A 19,966-nucleotide genomic window follows, 5' to 3' on the forward strand; every position below is an offset into this window, starting at 1 on the left:
TTCATGCCTGGCTTTGAAAAATGTTTCAAGTACTGTAACTGTGTCATGATTCACCCCCAAACAGTGACATTTGTTTTTCTCATGAATCTGCAATGTGGGCAGAGATTGGAATGGGCAGCTGATCTCTGTTTCACTTGGCGTCAGCTGAAGTCATGCAAAGGCTGGGACCGTGTGAGATTACTCACTCATACATCTGGCCGTTGATGTTGGCTGTTGGCTGGGAACTCACCTGGGGCTGGTGGCCTGAATGCTTATAGGTGGCCTCTCCTTGTGGCCTGGGCCTCCTCACAACATGGTGTCTGGATTCCCAGGATGAGCATCTCAGGAGTGCAAGAGCCATGTAGAAGCTGCATCTTGTTTATACCTTTGCCTTGGATGTCGCATAGCACTACCTCCACTATACTCCATCAGTTAGAGCTGACACAAACCTGCCTAGGCTTAAGGGGAGAGGAAATATTGCTGGGGTCATTTATGAAATATACAATTTGTCACATGAAAGATTTGCAAAATTGTTTTTGTTTGGATTGGAGAAGTAATCCTAGGGAAGGGTGGTGGAGCCAGTAAACAGAGGAGTCCAGGTGAAGCACCAAGCTCAAAGCGTGAACAGGTGTGCTGACAGAAGGAACCAGCATGTATATGAGGGTATCAAATAAAATTGCTACTACTTACCTACCACATGCCAAGCACTGTGCTCAGGGCTAAACGGACATTGCCTTTGGTGATCACAGCAGCTTCTACAGTGTATGGTTCTGTGCCAATGTATTGATATGAGGGCAAAAATGTACAGTAAATAGATTATCCAGCTGGTAAGTGATGCGGCAGATTGAGTCCTTCCTTCTGTGATTCGGTAGAGACTGTCAGCCCAAGATGCTTTAAGTGCACAACATTATAGGGAATACCTGAGTGCCTGGCCAAAGGGATATTTGGTCTGGTCATCTCTGGGTGCCTGATTGCCAAGCTAAGGACCAGGCAATGTGCCTTTGCATCAGCAACAACCAGCATCCCTTGACCAGGCCTGGGCCAGAGTATTGGCCTCTTCTCAGCCCCTGATCCTGTGAAGTAAGGATATGGGGGAAGACCTGGCAAGGACAACAGATGGAACACAAAAAGTAGTAATTCTCAGGCCATCATCAGTGGAGCCATGTTAATGCAATCTGATGGCTTCTCTAGGGTCCACAGGAAGTGAAGAATCTGTTTCCCAGCAGTAGACTCAGAAAACCCAGCTGGGCTCCTAACCTTACTGTAAACCCCTTTAATGGCTTCATCAGAGCAGGCATTCAGCTCACTGTTCTATTCATCCCAAGGAATCAGGGGTTTAGAGCAGTTTCTGTCCTGCTGGTTAACTTGTTTGGCCTTCTACTTGGCTACACAGGGCTGGACAAGGCGATCCCATCTTGGTTAGACCACCACCTCAGGGTATGGAGCTCAGAGGGGGCAGGCATGAAGTTTCCTTGGCTGGTGCACCTAGAATTGGCTGAGCTCATGAGAAGTTGATATAGAACAGTGCTTGCCACAGAGTGGGGACTCGGTAAGCACTTAATGAATGAATGAATTCTAAGTCAATCCAAGAGCCTGATGATTTCTTGAAAAGGGTGTTAGCTAAAAGATCTTAAGGCATGATTGTGGAATCTGTAGTTGCAATAGAACACAGAAAGAGGAAGCTTTCTGCCCCCTTAACACTGAGCTGTCGTGTTTTAAAGCTTGCTCACATCTTGGCACATTTAAGAGACAGTCACCCCAGGACTCAAAAATAGGGAAGTAACAGTAACACAGGGGAAATGTTTTCTGTTTGGAGGAGCAAAGGCTGAGAACACTGTGAAAACATCCTGCACGCGCAATAGTAACCTGGGTAAATGCAACGTGAAGGGATTTTAGTCAGACACACGTGGTCTTTCTTACAAGGAAGGTGGCGGGGGTGCAGATAAGGTTGCTAGAGAACGTTAGAGGATCCTTCTCTGGATTGGAGATAGGGAAAGAAACTTGCATGGCTGCTGAGGCCCCTTCCAGGTGGCAAGGCTGGGCTCCCTGGTTCTGATGATGTGCCTGGGTGGACATGGCCCCTGTAGGTTTGTGCAGTCTTGCAGCAGGATCTAGAGGGGAGACTCCAGCCAGCACTGCTAGAGGGAGGCATGCTCGTCTATCTTTCCTGATGGCAGGATGGCCTGGCCAGGGCCTGGAAGACAGAGACCTCCTGCCTCCACCTCAGTAAGAAGACAAGGAAAGGCAAATGCCCAGGGGAAAGAAAAAGAAGGCTCTTCTCCCCAGAGTTCCCCATGCAGACGTGAGTACACACTCAGTTCAGAATCACTGCCAAGAACTCATCCCTAATGCTGCAGATTTGGGCTGGAACAGATTCACACTGCCTGGTTTCATTGAGGACATGGAAGTCCACCATGAGGGGATAAAGAGAGAAAAACAAATTCATCAAATGGAAGATACATTGAAAGTGTTTTTCCTTAATGGTTATCCCATTTTTAAACCATTATTTTCCAAGTTGACACCTTTTTTAAGGAAAAAAACTCTTTTGTGGCAGTAAAGCCATATACAAGGTCTGTATCAGAAAAATACATTTGAGGGTCTGCAGCACAGGACTGAGAGAGCTGTAGATGCTTAAAAGGCAACAGGGCCTGGTTTTCAGTGGTGATGATGATTCTCTATGACAGTCAGGGAAACGTGGTCTCTGAGAGTGATGGGCACATAAAGGCTTGGGGCCAGAGTGCATCACACGGTGTCCAGCCCGAGTCCCTGTCAGATGGTTAGAGGCCTGGGTCTACCCTGCCAGGAGAGGCATGTTTGGGTAACAGGCAGATGGAGTTTAGAGCACATGAATGGCTCATCGCATGCCAACCCTGAGTGGGGCAGGAGGCAGGAAGGGTGGGCTGCCGCCTCTGGTTGGCATTCTCAGAGATGTGTAGTCCATTGGCTTGTTCCAAAGAGTGAACACAGGCCTCCGCGTGTTCCCAGGCTCCTTGGTATCCCAACAGCTGGAGCTTCTCGATGAGTCATGGGAGTTCTTTGCCAAGAAGTAATGATGGCATTACTCATGGAATTGCTTCACTGCTTTCTGAAGGTTGGCATAAAACCGGGTCATGCTGCGGGGGAAGAAGGAGTCCACCACGTTCTGTGGGAGATAACCGCTGAGGTCGGTATGGAAGAATGTGACCAGGTTGGTCTTGGTGGGTTCCCTGTAAAGGCAACAGCAGAGGTGTGTTACGATCTACAGCAGAGATGCTGGGGATGAGCACCAGGCAGGTAAGCAGAGCCCAGCCCAGTGGAAATGGCCATGATACAGTGATTGCGTCTCATCCCTTGCTGTGCCCTCTACCCAGGGGTCCTCTCTGGACCTGCTCATTTTCAGGATGGAATCTCGTCCTGTCAGGGATGCATTCCACAGCCTCTCCAAGCCTCCAGGGAGGGAGAAGTCCCTACTCCCAGTCCAAAAACGCAGTACCTTGCCGCCTGATTCACTCAGCAAATGCTTTCGGATAACTCACTTTGTGCCAGGCCCTGAGAGGAACGAAGAGATGCTGCCCTTCACTATTTAGGGTCTGCAACCTCCTGGGGGCTCCTGGGACCCTTTCAAGGGGTCTGCAACGTGAACACTATTTTCATAACAACACTAACACGTGATTCGCCTCCTCTCACGTGCATATGGTGGAGTTTTCTGGAGGTTACATGATGTGTGATATTGCAACAGACTGCATGCAGAAGCAGGTATGAGCTTCTGTTAAGCTGACATGAAAGAGACGGGCAAAAATGTAAAAATGCCACTCTTTTCACGATATTTTTTGTTTCTAAAAAAATACAGTTTTTAAAAATAAAGTTATTTAACATGCAGTGAATTTTTATGTTAGAATATTTTTAACATTTCTCAAATTTCCCAGTTACAATTTCAAATACATCAAATAATGATAGCTATAACCTCCATGAACAAAGGCCCTATGAAGCCCTCAAATATATTTAAGGGTATAAGAAAGCCTTATGCCAAAATTTTGAGAACCGCTATTTAGAGAACTGGCGAATAATTTGAGCACCTATGAAGGGATTTTGGCCGGGGGGGGGGGGGGGGGCAGAAGCTCAGAGGACGGCAGGTGGCACAGATGCAGACTGGAAGTCCAGAATCAAAGGGGCACACAATGTGGAGACGGAACACAACTTGGTAGGGACATGAAGCAATCTTCACCGTGACAAACTTCTCAACGGCCAGGACAACAAAGGTAGTATGGGCTTTGTGGAGTTCATTTGGCATTTTATTTGAACGCAACTGTCCACAGCCTCAGCCTCACCAGGAACCCCAGGTAGCTCTATGCCTGCCCATGAGATGTTTCCTGACATCATGCAGGCTACAGGTTTGGAACTGGAGACCTTTTAGAATCCCACTCCTCAGGGCCAAGCACGGTGGCTCACACCTGTAATCCCAGCACTTTGGGAGGTCGAAGCGGTTGTATCACCTGAGGTCAGGAGTTCAAGACCAATCTGGCCAACATGGTGAAACCCCATCTCTACTAAACATACACAAATTAGCCGGGCATGGGGGTGGGTGCCTGTAATCCCAGCTACTCGGGAGGCTGAGGCAGGAGAATCGCTTGAACCTGGGAGGTGGATGTTGCAGTGACCTGAGATTGCACCATTGTGCACTCCAGCCTGAGTGACAACAGCAAAACTCCATCTCAAAAAAGAAAAAAAAAAAAAACTCACTCCCCAAGTCATATAGAAGGACAACGGGCCTGGAGCAGGATGGGGGCCAACAGATCCATAAGACGGGAGAGCATGTGCTCCTCTGCATTGTGGCTTTTCTCCTCCTCTGCTTGTGCCCTGCTTCCCCAAAGAGGGTGAACTCCAGGGGACAGGCACTTCCTTCCATCTCAAAGCATCCACACTCCACCTTTCCCTCACCCACCAACCCCTGCCCATCCCGCCTTTGCTAGGGCCTTCTCTCTCATCCCTGCTCCTCCTCCCACTGGGCCTCCTCTGGCCGCCATCACCTCTCAGCAGCATCCTCTTTAGAAACATGAACAGGTGAGTGAGAAATGAGACTCCGTGATCATGTCTCCCTCTGGGTGAGGACTGGGCTTTGTGGTGGGTAGAACATGGGAGAGGCCGTGTGGGATGGGACAAACTCTTCCTCACAGTGGCCTGGGTGAGTGGTAGCTCTTGTATGCACACCATTATGTGACAACAACAACAGAAAGGGCAAAAGGGGGCACAAAGGAGTTGTGGGTCACCAGTCTCCCCTCAGAAAAGGCTGGGATGAAGGCATCCACTATGGTTGCTAGAAGGATTTAATGAGAGTAGGCGTGAAGCACACTTAGCACCCTTTCTGTGCACAGAGCAAGTGCTCCAGAAATGATACTGTAATGCTGCCTTGACCACAGATACAGGCTCCTCCACCTTGAGAACACATTTCCCCCACCCCCCACAGTCACTTGCAGCTCAACCACCACTACCTCTGGCCTCAACACCACCTCACCCCTGATGAGTCCACTTGCCCTCCTGCTCACAGCCTCTTGCTCAAGAGAGCAAGAGGAGAGAGAAGGCCCTAGCAAAGGTGGGATGGGCAGAGGTTGGTGGGTGAGGGAGAGGGTGCAGTGCAGATGATGCTAAGGCTTTGAGATGGAAGGAAGTCCCTGTCCCCTGGAGTTCACCCTCTTTGGGGAAGCAGGGCATCACAGCAGTTAAGACTGAAGTCAGAGCATGTCCTGCTCAGGCCTCCCCAATGGCTTCCCATTTTATTCAGAGGAAAGTCCCCAACAGGCTGTGGGCCCTGCTACCTCATGGGCCGAATGTCCTAGCCTCTCCCCTTGCTAACACAACACCTCCCTCTGTGCTGCTCCTCAAAGGCGCTGCTTTTGCTCTGGCTCCTGCTCCTACTTCTGAGACTTTGCATCTGCTCATAGCCCTGCCAGAATTCTCACTCCACCAACATGCCCAAGACTCCCTGCATTTGTGCTTTGTTCAAATGTCTTATTAGGGAAACCCCCTAGACGACCCACTCACACCTTTCCCTGTCACCTTTATCTGGGTTTAGTTTTCCCCAAGGCACTTAACATCTGATACTTACTAGAGCATCCACGAGACAGAACTACTTACATTTGTGTTTAGTCTGTCTCCTCCTGCCTTCATTGGAATCTAAGTTCTAAGAGGACAGATACTCCAGCTGTTTTGAGACATCAGTATCTGCGTTGAAGAGCCCAGATTCTGGAGCCAGAAGGCCAGAATGAGACTGTGGCTCTCTTACTTGCTGGCTATGTGACCTTGGATAAGTTACTAAACTTCTCTGTGCACCCACCATTCTTATCTTAAAAATCAGGATCACAACAGTGCCTTAGGGTTGTTATAAAAACAGTTAATTTATACAAAGTGCTTAGAATAGTGGCTGACACAGTAGTGCTGTCTAAATGTTTGCAGCTGCTGCTGCTGCTATTATTGCTGGCTGAATCTAGTGTCCAGAATAGGCCTATCTTCACAGAATAATAAGAGAATAATCATTGTCACAGATTTCAGATCCACAGCCTCATGAGAATAACTGCACAGAGCAGGCTCTGGAAGAAAGTTTTACTGAGAACACATGATGTTTTTAATCAAGTAGACAGGAGTTGGAAGAGTCAACACTTGAATTAAAACCCTCATATAGGCAGGGTTTTGTGGGACTCCAACCAACCTATCAGCAAAATCCATGCAATTGGGCCAGGCGTAGTGACTCATGCCTATAATCACAGCACTCTGGGAGGCCAAGACAGGGGGATCATTTGAGGTCAGGAGCTCGAGACCAGCCTGGAAAACATGGTGAAACCCCCGCTCTACTAAAAATACAAAAATTAGCCAGGCATGGTGGCAGGCACCTGTAATCCCAGCTACTTGGGAGGCTGAGGCAGGAGAATTGCTTGAGCCTGGGAGGCAGAGGTTGCCAAGAGTGAGCTAAGATTGCACCGCTGCACTCTGGCTTGGGTGACAGCCAAACTCTGTCTCAAAAATAAAATAAAATAAAATAAAATCCACGTGATACCTTTGCTATGGGCATGACACTACCCATTATATTGTGCATTCCACCAAAAAGAAGGCAGCAATGGGATTCAGCCCCTGAGAAAAAATGACTCTGCCTCTTATTCTGAAAACTCCTCTCTGTCAGACCCGGCACCATTGAAAGGTGAGTCCTAGCATCTGACTACTAGGTGGGAGAGGACAAGGAAATGAGTCCAGGCCAGGGCATCTAGGGTACCTATATATTGAGAGAACTGAAACTGAGCGCAGGTGTGTATGTTTGTGTGTGGCAGAGCACAGCTGTGCTATTTTCAAACTCAAAATTGTGTTACGTCTAAGAAAAGTCTTCATGTGATGTCTGAAAAGCCAGCTTAGCAAAGAGGGTAACATAAAGGTGCTAGGTCTGGGCTTGGTATAATCCCATGACACCGAGGCCCACCTCCTGGGACAATGTGGTAGAAGCACGGACCCCTTCCCTCCAGGCGTCTGTGTGGAGACTGCAGGGAACACTGCGACACACCTGCAAGGTGCAGTTTCTTTCGCTGTCAACTTGCATGATTCCCAGGATAAATGAGGGACAGGTGATTCATTACACAGAAATTTCCTGGCAAGAGCCTGGCCATGACCTGTGGCAAATGGGAATAGAGAGTCCCCGGGGTCAATTCTGAGGCTGACTTACAGTGTGGTCTCAGAACTGCCCTTTAGGCCTGAGTTCCACCATATTCCTTGCCGAGGAGAGATGATCACTGAGTGAAATGTGGGGTGGGGACTGCTATCTTCAAAGCTGCTCCTGTCTGGCAGAGGGTATTCAGGGAGGACTCGGAGCACAGACCCTGCCGTGCCAACCTCCTAGCCTTTGAGTCAGGACACATCACTGAATCTCCCCAAACCTCAGTTTCCTCATTTGCTAAATGGACCATGACATTTGTTTAGCCTGGAGGCTGCAGGGAAAATTTCCTGCATCACGAATAAGAGTAACGCCTCCCCTCAATTCTTGCCCATGTGCCAGGTACTCTCAGGAGGTTCTGCTTACGCAGATGTGTGTGAAAGTATTTTGTATCGTCACAATCTAAACAGCTGTAAGGCATTTTTCTTCTTTTGAATCATAATCAAAGTGCCCCTTTTCAGAGAAGGTCCACAGGGAAGGCACGGTTAGGTCTGAGCCATGTACCTCAATGCAGGAAATTATCCTTACCCTGGAAGAGGTTCACAGAAGCAACCACAAGGATGGTTAAATCCTCTCACAAAACCTGGCTTCGGGGGACACAAGGGATGTTCCACATGGGTGGCTGGAAGACAGTGCAGAATGTCAGTGAGTTACAACTTCAGATGGTCAGGCCACCGCCACTGGGATGCCATAGAACACACAGACCTGACTACCTGCAGCCCCGGAGTCTGTGAGGGACTCCTGCCCTGTGGTGTGAGGTCCCCCTACTCCCACCCTACTGCCCCTTACACTCACACATACAAATACACTCTCACATGCGTGTACACAAACTCACACATATGCACACACACTTGCACTCACACACACTCATCTACATTCACGCATAAACAGGCACATAGCTTTCCCAAGCTTGTCAAGAATATTAAAGAACATTCTAGAACACAAGGTTTGGGAGTGGGAGGAGGCACGTGCCTCTCTCAAATCCCAGCCGGGAGAGGCATGGATGCATCCAACTCTCTCATGTAGAAGAATTGGAGGAATGGCAGGGGCTGTGCAGAGGCAGGAGCCCTGCTCCTCACTGGACATCAAGGGAGTGGACAGCACCCAAACTCTCAAGAAGACATGGCCATGGATTTTTCACACAAGTTTTTTGCCACCCAACAAACCTACATGTCTACAGCAAACACCATGAGCTTCGGCAGGAAAAAAAAAAAAGGGAGGCACTGGCAAAACCGTGACTTAAACATAGAATTACTGGTATGTGGACTGTCTTGCCTCAGACCCCCATGGCCCTGAATCCCCCCAAACCCAACCAGATGAGGTAGGGGACTCAGAGTGTGAGTTTCTGGTGATTTCGGGTTGCTTGGCTCTCCTTAAGGAACTGTGAGGTGCAGAAGAGAAAGCCTAGCATCGTAGGAAGGCATGGCAGCTCCTCTGGGCATCACTCACCATTGGAACTGATGGTCCCATCCTCATATCTCTTGACTAGCACCAAGTCCACAAAATCTCTGGGAGAAATGAGCTTCATGGCAGCTGAGGGGGTGGAGGTTCTGCTTACACACAGGGTCTGCCAAACCAAAGAAGCATGTAGCTGGCCGGACATCTTCTCCCAACTCCCACTCCATCCCTCAAGGTCTGGGAGAGGTACCAGGATGGACAGTAGGGTGGCACTATAAACAGTAAGATCCAGAGCAAATCTTCCCAGGAACCGGGTGTCATGGAAATACACCCAGTTTGTAAGATGAGGGCTGTGACACAGACTGCCCACAGCTATCTAGCTGCAGACCAGTGCCATGCTGAAGTCATGTCTCACAAGTGACCATAAGAGGCACCATTTATTGAGCACCTAGTAAGAACCTGGCTGGACAAAGCTCTCAGTTGTCCCTTACCTTTAGAAACAGGTATCATTAATCCCTACTACAGGTGAGGAAACTGACACTTGGAGAGACTAAGGAACTCAGCACGAAGCTCATGGTGGAGATGGGATTTGAACAGGACCAGAGCTAGGGAGAGGGAAGAAAGGCCACTCTTTTTTAGGGCTGACCCTGCACTTGCTCAGCCTCCTATGTTGGTGCCTGGGGCAACTCTTTGGTTTGCCCTAGTCCCAGCTCCAGGAGGGAATACCTTGAACTTCACTCAATCTCAGCATATCCCACACTCCCATTTTATAAACCAAGGATGCTGGGCTTTCTCTCATTCATCCCATCCTGCAAGAGAGCAGGGGGCAGGCTCTCTCGGGGTCACAATGGAGAACTACAGGCCAGGTCTGCGATGGAACAGTCCTGGGGAGAAGTCTCAGGGGAGGTGAGCGGGGCTGGTAAAGGTCTCCATCTCTTTGTCTTTCCCCTCAGGTATTAAGACTTGGGGCACCACGTGTTGCTGAGAAACTTTTCAGCAGGGACACTTTTGGCCTCAGGAAATTAATCTTCAAATGGGCGTGAGATGCCTGGGGGCACTTGAGCACTTTGCAATGGGTGCAATGAGGATGAATTTCCAGATGACTCTACTCCATGTTTCCTTCATCCCTTAACGACCTGCCTGGGAACAGGCTGCACCTGCACACAGGGTCTCCTTTCCCATTTGAAGAAAAGCACAGCATATGCCCATTCATCTAGAATCATCCTATCATGAATTGTCCCAGTGTGTAAAATCCTCCAGGGTGGCAAAGGGACAATTAGGAGTGCTGGCTGCAATATGTAATCAAGGCAGTATACACTGGTGTTAGAATTTCATGTTTTTCCCTTTCTTAAACACATTCCAAAACTTGGTGTTAAAAACAAGGCAATTTTGTCATTTCTAAATTCTGGTATTCTGTAACAGTAATGGCAGAAGTGATGAAAAATTTGAAAAAAATTATACTGCTTCCACCTCTGATGATTGCCCCCAGGTGCATCATTCCTGAGGTATAGTGTCTGGAAACCAAGATGAGGAGAACTTTGGAAAGAAATTTTGAAGACAGCAGCAGCACATGTCATAAATGCGACAAACTCATGGCATGGCCCTGTATTCTATCCATCCATCCACCTATCTATCCATCATCTATTTTAGAATTAGGATATTTGAGAGTTGCCAAAAGCGTGCTGAAAAATGCCAGTCTGCAAGGAAAAGCCCTTTCTCCATATTTTCATTGTTTCACTAAATGATAAAGAGCTACCACTTGGTAATTCTCCACTTTTTTGTAAACCTGAGCTCACCAGTAGCCTGTGCTTCCCCTCTACTTTGCAGTTGTCTATTGAAAAGTTTGTATCTTTTCATGGACTTATGAGTTAATTAGAAAAAAGAGCTCCCATTCATCTCAGCTAAAGATGCAAAATGTTTTACTTGTCACATTTAATATTTCTTTATCAGAATTTATAATATAATCATGTTATTTTAATGAATTACACTTGTACCTCAATCCAATTTAAAAAAAAAACAATTAGTCTTGGCCAGGTGTGGTGGCTCACATCTGTAATCCCAGCACTTTGGGGGGCCGAGATGGGGGTATCATGAGGTCAAGAGATCAAGACCATCCTGGCTAACATGGTGAAACCCTGTCTCTACCAAAAATACAAAAATTAGCTGGGCATGGTGGCGTGCCCCTGTAGTCCCAGCTACTCGGGAGGATGAGGCAGAATTGCTTGAACCCGGGAGGCGGAGGCTGCAGTGAGCCCACATCGTACCACTGCACTCCAGCTTGGCGACAGAGCGAGATTCTGTCTCAAAAAATAAATAAATAAATAAATAAATAAAATTAGTCTCATGATTACAGGAAATATATAATTAAAAAAATTTCAATTTCTATGCATATTTATGATGCAAGATGATGACTTCCAAGAATAACCATGTATTAAATTAGGATAAAATTCAGAGGGCTACGTGGAATGGAAATTTGAGTTCTAGGAAAACAGTTACATACAATTTCTGACTATTTAATAAACTTTGTCCATGTATTTTAAATAAAAATTTATATATTATTTAGATACATCTAAAAGAATGTCATTGCTTTGTTCAAAACTGATATTTACATGTCAAAAATGATACACTTTGCAACTTATAAAAATGTAGTTGTCAACTAAATGTTATTAATAGATGTCAACTGGATGTGTGAGGATGATGCATCATTTCCCAAAAATCTGTTGGAAGCATGTAAGCAAAAAGCGTGAAGACCCTCATACCAGAGGGTAACTGGGGTCATGCAGGTACATGGGGCTGCTACTGGCTCAGGCTTCAGGGAAGTGGGTGCCAGGAGCTGAGGGTCCTGTGTTGCCTAGTGCAGCAGCCCCACACAAGGAACAGGTATGCTACCCCCAGAGACTCTGTTTGGGGCTTCTCTGCCTATCTGAGTCACGACGTTTCCCACTAGGAAACTGGGCTGAGGCTGGCCTCCAATGCTGCAAGCAGTGGGCAGCCTGTGTTTGCAGGACATATTTCCCTGACAAAAGGTATCACGGATCCCTTCCAGAAGAAATGGGAGGGAGTTACTATAGCAGGGCCCAGACACTATCTAGAGATAACATGCTTGGGAAGATTTACATCAGTGATGCTTTGGATAATTTCAAAACCGGTCACATTCTCATCCCACTTCACTCGTAGGCCTCCAACGGCTGGCTTCACACAGTCCCACACCTCCTCTGGTGTCCCATATACAATGCCTTCTCCTCGGTACCTGGAGCACAAAAAGGAATTTGACCCCAATGCATCAATCAAATTTGTTTATCTTGTGATTGTATCTAAGGACTAGAAGGTGAACCATGCCATGTCTGTCACTACTCTTTTGGGACAGGCTTGCAGAGAAGGGGCTGAAACTTACTCGACCCACCTCCCTTCAGGCCTGCAGAAATGGACAGTGAGCTTTCACAAGAATACAGTTTGCTGAAAATGATTTCATTAAAAACAGTAAGGCTTTTCTGGAGGACAATTGATTATGGGTTGTAGGGTTGATCTGAATATTTTAAAAGGCAAACCCATAAAGATACCAGGAAGGGTGCGGCACCTCTGGTAAGCTTTGAACGAGGCATGCACTTACAGGTTCCCTGGAAACTCCACAGATGGCCTCCAGGAAACTGAAACTCCATTCTGTCAAAAGGCACAGAACCATAGAATTTTAGAGCTAGAAGGTCTCTGGTCACCTGGCTTAATCCCCTGTTTTACAGAAGAGGGGTCAGAGGCCTCAAGAGATACAACTTTCCAAGGCTGTGCAACCCATACGTGGAAAAGCTGGGACTAGTCTTGGGCAAAGCTGTCCCCACAGCAGAATGTGATGAAGAAAAAGATCTCAACTGGCTGACTCCAAGAGCCGTGGGTGGTTTTCAAATTATCTAAAAGCCACCATGCATTTTGTTTCCTTGAGCAACCCAGGGCTACTTGCTAAAAGTCAGAAGTGTCAAGCAAAACTACCCCCATGCTACCCTCTGGCAACGACAAAGAGAGGGGTTCACGCTGTAATGAACAGAGTAAAGGCTTTAGAGGCTGGTGTTAGGGTTCCAGTTCTAAACAGCATTCAACAGCCAGGTGACCTTGGGTAAGTCACTGAGTGAAAGGAACAAGATACCACCTTAAGTCATTGTAAGCATAACAGGCCCAATCTTTTTTTAAAACAATCCCCATTGGAATCCCTCTCAATCGGGTCCAGGGGAGTGGGGTGCAGAAAACAACGGGGAGAGGAATGGCTTGGGGGCTTCTGGGTACCCGGGCTCCACGAAGCGGTCTCCGGGACCCCTTCCCGCCCAGCTCCTCACTCACGCCTTCCCGGCAAATCTTCCAGCCTGCTGTGTCACGCCGGTACCGGAGCACCTTCTCGGCCACAGCCTCGCTCATCTGGGCTGCCAGCGTCGGGTCCATTGCGCCAGGAGCTGCGCTTGGCCGCGGGGTCGCTGGTGTTTTGAGCGGCGGCGCTGGATCCGGGGTGCCAGAAAGCTGGAGTTCTAGGAGGAGCTCGTAGCCCCGCCTCTTTCCCCGCCCCCGCTCCCGAATTGGTGCAGGCCCTCAGACGGATCCCGCCTCCCTAAGATTGGCAGGACCACAGACTGCGGGGCCAGGCTCTCCAGTTAGCATCAGCGCCTGGGCGGGTCCCGGAAGCCTTGGGGGTGCCTGGTAAGGTCCTGCTGTATCCGCCTGCTTCTTGTCCAGTTGTGGGAGGGGCTCTGGAGCCCCGGGACTCTAAGATAGCCAATGACGGAGACCCGTTGGGCCAGGCCAGGTCGCAGACAATGTCGACTGTTTGTTTAAGAAGCGTGGACTCTTGTCCTGAGTGCACCGAAGCTTTCAGCTTGCGGGACGGTGGTGCGATTTGCGTTAGAGGTGCAGGGTGGGAGAGGAAATGCGCGTGGAGACTGGGCACGTGCAATGGTGGGAGAGGTGTGGGGCAGGGGTGCGGGGAGTGGCGGTGAAGAGAAGAGGACCCATCGTAGAGTATTTAGGAGATGGAAGGTGAAAGTCTCTGCCCCCGATTGTGGATGTTCAAAAGGAGAAAGCATCATGACTCCCAGCCTTGGCCACCTGGCAGCTTACCTGAGATGGAGAAGAGATAGGCCGAGTTCAGTTCTGGGCATATTTAGTTGGAGGTGCCTGAGGGGCCTCTAGTACAGGTGTCCAGGAGTCAATGCAATGCGCTGACATTAGCGAGAGGCCCGGCTTTATTAAAGATATGGGAGTTCTCTGCTTCCAGCTTCCCTGGAGCTGCGAAGAGTGAGCCAGGGTCGCGTCTTCCCAGTGTAAATAGCAAGGACAGCCTCGGTTTCCCCTTTTCCCCTCTTCTGCGCTATCACCAACTGAATATTTGAAAAGGTCAATATTGAGGTCTGTTTCTTATCTTTCTTTTTTGTGTACTTATTGTTTCCTTTAAACTTTGGATATAAATGTTTGGAAGAGTAGTGTAAACAAAATGACAACTTGAAAGACCTTTTTGGAAGATATGAAGGGCAGCCAGGCTGTGAAGAAGGCCTGGATGGGGAATTACGGAGCTCAAGATCTAGACCCAGTTTCACTAATTATTCTTTGAGCTTCAGTTCGCTCCAAGGTGAAATGGGATACATCATAAATGTTCCTAGTGGGGTCTGGTGGCTCACACCTGTAATCCCAGCACTTTGGGAGGCCGGAGCAGGAGATCACTTGAACCCAGGAGTTCGGGACCAGCCTGGGCAACATGGCGAGCCTCCGTCTCTACTAAAAATACAAAAATGAGCCAGGCATGGTGATGAGGGGCTGTTATCCCATCTACTTGGTGGACTGAGGTGGGAGGATCGCTTGAACCCAGGAGGCAGAGGCTGCAGTGAACTGTGACTGCACCAGTGCACTCCAGCCTGGGCTACACAAAGCAAGACTCTGTCTCAAAAATTAATAAAAATAAACAAACAAACAAATGTTCCCTATGGCCTTGTGAAGAGCAAAGGAAGTAACTCATGTGAATACTCTCAGGACCCATAAAATAAAAGACTAGTAAATTAACCCCAATTAAAATTAAGCACATTAAAATTTCAAAACAAGTTAGATAATATGAGAAAAAATCAGGACACACTTTAACACATAAGTTTTCTTATTGAACCAAGGGCTCATACAAATCATTAAGCAATTTTCAGACAACCCTATAGACCAAAAGAATGCATTAGACATGGAAAGATACTTTGTGGAAAAATTAATTGACATGACTAACAAAGCTATAAAAAGATGCAGAACCTCACTCATTGTTAGGGAATTAAAAATTAAAGCAAGGAGAGGCTTTTTTTAAACCTATTGATCGACAGACATGAAGAAGTTTGTTTATACCCTGTGTTGGTGAGGGTGTGGAGAAATAGTTATACACTGTGGATGAGAGTATAAATGTATGCAACCTCCTGGGAACAGAATAACAACATGTATTAAAATTTTACTCTACTTGTTCTTTGATCCAGAACTCTTCCTGCACAAAGACGTATAAAATTAATCTTGCAACTGGAAGCAACCTATTTAACAGTATATTAAACAAAGTTACAGAACATCCATTTAGTGGAATATTATGTAGCCATCAAAATAACCTAGCACAGATGGTGGAAAGTGGGGGTGAAGCAGATCCCCTGTAGGACTATAGTAGCACTATTTTGCTCCTAGGAAATGGGAACGTCTGGATATACAAAATATTTGGAGAAGCAAACTGTTTGTCCCCGAGGCCTGTGACAAACTGGAAGTAGGAGATTGGTGAGGTTGGGGCAGCCTCGGAGCAGGCCACTCATCTATTTTATCACTGGAGGCTGGCACAGGGCAGAGTGAGCAGATGGTTGGAACAGAGGGAAGATGAGAGCTGCCCACACAGTGGTTCCCAGGGGCCTGGGACAGAAATCTATTTTGTAGTCTGTCTGAGGCTGCAGTTTGGAGCTGAAGGGGATGGAGGAATGACAGCTCTGGAGATTCCGTTGATCAGAGCCCTTCCCACAAGGTCCTGAGAGGCCTCTGAGTCACCCAGTTGTCCACCAGACTTCATCAAAGTCCCAGTTGAATTTTTATTAGGTGTATATGGGGGTAGGTAGTCCAGTAGCTTCTAACTCACACCACCACCAGACAAACTATAGAGGGGATGGGCCCAAGTGTCTACATGCTCCAATCTTACAAGGCCCTGAATAGAGTGCAGTGTCTGCTTTCCACTTAGACACTGATGAAGAATTGCATGCATATTTACTAAGTTAGCTTGGGCAGATGCTATGTGAATCTACAAATGTAAGCATGTCTATGTTTATTGTTTACTCAGCAACAGCTAATCATTACTCAGCACTTACTTCTTGCTAGCCACTATCCTAAGCACTTTACCTGTATTGGGCCATTTAACTTCACAACAATACCGCAGCACCATTTTGCAATGGGAGTAGTAGGGTATCCAAGGCCATACAGCTGGGAAGTGGCAGATCTATGGCAAATATCCGATTTCTCTTTCCAAAGGCCACGTGTTTACTCATATACTTTACTGTCTACTACATTCTATGAGTATATGTAGTGTTAAGTGTGAAATGTGCAAAGATAAAACAACAACCTGCAAACTCTAAAAAGAAGGAAAACACACACACACAGAGTAGCTGGAAAATATTACCTTAGGCTAGGGAAGTTAGTCTTTTAGAGATGTGCAGAAAACTTTGCTCTAATTTTCCTGGCACTCGTGAATTCTGAGACAAAAGGGGTGACTAAAGGAAGCATTCTGAGGTTACTAAGATATTTACTGAACTACTCTTATCGAAAGGAATTCACTCTTTAATGGATATTATAGTCTGATCTTTGAGACCTGAGAGGAGTTTGTTATGTAGGTGTTTTTAGGAGAGATTTTAATAATGCTGTGGATCATGTCCTCAATAATAGTTTGACCAAAGGCAGAAACGTACACCCCCATGGACTGTTGCTAAAATACAAAGCAATGTTGTGAAACCACAGTTATGCAGAGGCATTTTGACAGTGTAGGTTTGTGGCTTTCTGTTCCTGCAACTTAGACAAGGGCTAGAGTTGAGGGAAGGGAAAGGGATAACTGATTATCATGTGGTGCTTTTGTCAGGAGCTTTATGAGCTCCTTTCACAGCAATGATGGTTGATGTTTACAGAAAAAGGAACAAAGGTGTTGACTAGGCAATCGATTCTCAGAAGAGGAAATGCAAATGGCCAGTTGACTTAGGGAGAGATGATAACAATCAAAAGTGCAATTTAATTAAAATAAGTTGGTGTAATTTTTTCATCAGATTGGCAAAAATGAGATGGTGTGACCGTATCAGGCCTTGGTGAGGCTATAAGGAAAGAGCCCTCTCATGCTCTAGAGGAAGTGTGCACAGACGTCTGGACTTGTGAGGACTAATAAAGGAGCTGCTAGTGAAAATGAACATGCTCATCTCTTATGAGCTAGGGATTTCTCTTTTTGGAGGACCGATATTCACTTCTAAGTAAACACTGGCACATGTGTGTGCCAAGAAGATACATGAAGACGGACATATAAAAGATGTTTAGTGCAACACTATTTTCAGCAGCAAAGAAGTAGAAATGATTTCAATGTCCATCAGTAAAAAAAAAATGGATCAATATTATGTAGTTTATTCACACGATGAAATACTTTGCTACAGTCATAACGAGTTTGGTCTATTTTTTTGCTAAAAATATAAACATGTGCATTAATACATGCAGTATAATACTGTTTACTTAAGATGTGCTTACACATTGTTTATGGATGCTTATACATATATACTCACACATACAACATATAAAACTATAAACGATTGGTCAATGGCTGTACTCCAAACTCTTCCTAGTGTGAAGGGAATGAGACTTTGTGTAGGGATTAGAGTAGACTTTGACTATATCTGTAATATTTTCTGTATTATTAATAGTAACAAAATGGCTAAATGGAAATAAAATTCCAATCTTGGCAGTTGTTGACCCTCACAGTAGGAATATTGGTGCTTGTCCCAGTAGACTTTGCACTATTCTATGTCTTTTAAATTTAATTAAATTAAAAACCTAACCCAACAGTAAGTGCCAGAGTGCATGTGAGCTGTGTTGTGCGTTGGAGAGTGATACTCATACTTTCAAGGCTGTTTGGCCACTCTCAAATTTTCTTAGGAATGTCTCAGGACCTGCTTGTCCTCAAGTCCTAAAGAAGCACCTCCCCACTCCCACACAGACAATGGTGCTCCCACAGGTGTCTGGAGGAAAGGCCAGCCTTTTCCACAATATGTTTTAATGTCCCAGGGAGCTTGAGGCCACAGTCCCAGACCAAGCATCTGGAAGAGGGGACCATCATGATGAACGTCCCATGAGCATCTCTATCTCAAAAGCACATTTCCATGGCATTGTAGAACACTGAATCTTGAGCAGACTGCAACCTCTTGGATTTGTCATGTCAAGATATTTGAAAATACATCCACTCCTTTTCCTAAATTTCAGGAGAGGTGTTAATCTGTGTGTACTTTTAAAATGGTAGTATTTACACTGTTCTTTCTGTTTAGAATTGGTGATATATCTTAGAATATAACCCTGTGATTCATTCATTAGGACAATTCTTTCATTTATTTGTTCGCCCATTCACGTTCAACAGATGTTTACTATCTGTGGTCGGCCTCCAAGATTGCTGCTCCCTAGTATACATGCCCTATATAATCTTCTTCCCTGGAGTATGCTGGCACTTGTGTATATGATGATATTTTACTCCCAGATAGAGTAAAAGTGAAGCGATTTTGAAGATGTAATGAGATCTCCACTCAGTTAACTCTGAGTTAATCAAAAGAGAGTATCTGGGTGGGCCTGACCTAATCAGGTGAGCCCTTTTAAAAAGTGGGTTCAGGCTTTCCCTGGAAGGAAAGAGATTCAAAACTGAAGAAACACTCTCTTTCTGGCTTTGAAGATGCAAACAGCCATGCTGTGGAGAGGGCCTTGTGGCAGGGAGTTGCGGGCAGCCTCTAGGAGTGGAGGGCCTCAGTCCTAGGACCTCAAAGAAATGAATTCTGCCAGTAATCACCTGAGCTCAGAAGAGGACTCTGAACCTCAAATGGGATGCCAGCTCTGGCAGACACCTGGATTATAGCCTGGTGAGACCCTGAGCTCAGGATCCACCTAAGCTGGGCCTGGACTCCTGATCCATGGAAACTGAGATGATAAGTCTGCATTCTTTTAAGCCTACTAAATTTGTTATACAGTAATAGAAAACGAATACAATATCTAAGTGTCAGTTACTGAGAATGCAGAATGAATACAACACCATTCTTGCTGCAAAGACACAATCTGGTGGAAGAGACAAATGTTTAAAAGACACAATTTAGAGTGAAGAGAGTTATCCTGGAAATTTGAATCAGGGTGTGCTCCTGGTTAACCATGGCAGATTGAACACACTGCTGCCCAAACCCTGCAGAATGCCCGTAGAAGAATCCAAGGACATCAGCCCATAAAGGTGAAGATGATGTGAAGGGGACAGGGAGTGTGGGGGGAAACACAGAGGGTGTGTGTTCTTCCCTCTGGACTTACTGGCTGGGTGGTGTAAACCCGGCATTTTCTGTGGCTGTGATTTCCTTCTCCATTGACTACATGGAGGAAGCCTGTTGCCAGTAGGAGAAAATGACGTCAACAAACATCGAAATAGAGCAGAGAGGTGAAAAGAGATTCCCGAGGATGCTTTAATGCCCTGGCTCCAGTTGGGCCTAAGGCTAACTTGATTCCCATCCTTCCCAGTTAAGCAAACAAGTAAACCTTAGGGATAAATCATGGATTATTTCCAATCTAAGTGTCCTGATTTATTAATACAGATATACTGCCCAGTTAGCACAGTAAAATAAGTTCTCACTAAATGTTATTTACTCTTGTCATTACTAAACTGATTATTCGTACAAACTAAGCATTGTGATA

At 46.4% G+C, this 19,966-nt stretch overlaps 1 protein-coding gene across 2 annotated transcripts; it reads right to left on the reverse strand.

Annotated features, from left to right (window-relative positions):
* Positions 1–2,434: 2,434 nt before the first annotated feature.
* STARD5 (StAR related lipid transfer domain containing 5) lies at positions 2,435–13,567 on the reverse strand. 2 transcript variants are annotated; one of them, XM_008015643.3, is made up of 6 exons: positions 13,373–13,567; positions 12,657–12,706; positions 12,164–12,296; positions 9,098–9,215; positions 8,177–8,270; positions 2,435–3,185 (listed from the first exon to the last, which is right to left on the reverse strand). In XM_008015643.3, exons 1-6 carry the CDS (start codon positions 13,469–13,471, stop codon positions 3,038–3,040), a joined length of 642 nt encoding a protein of 213 aa, XP_008013834.1. In that variant the 5' UTR covers positions 13,472–13,567; the 3' UTR covers positions 2,435–3,037. The 2 variants fall into 2 exon arrangements, with proteins under 2 accessions (XP_008013834.1, XP_008013833.1); XM_008015642.3 differs by having other exon boundaries at positions 13,319–13,567.
* Positions 13,568–19,966: the final 6,399 nt, after the last annotated feature.

The sequence above is a fragment of the Chlorocebus sabaeus genome, chromosome 26 (genome assembly GCF_047675955.1).
Source record: "Chlorocebus sabaeus isolate Y175 chromosome 26, mChlSab1.0.hap1, whole genome shotgun sequence".
NCBI lineage: Eukaryota > Metazoa > Chordata > Mammalia > Primates > Cercopithecidae > Chlorocebus > Chlorocebus sabaeus.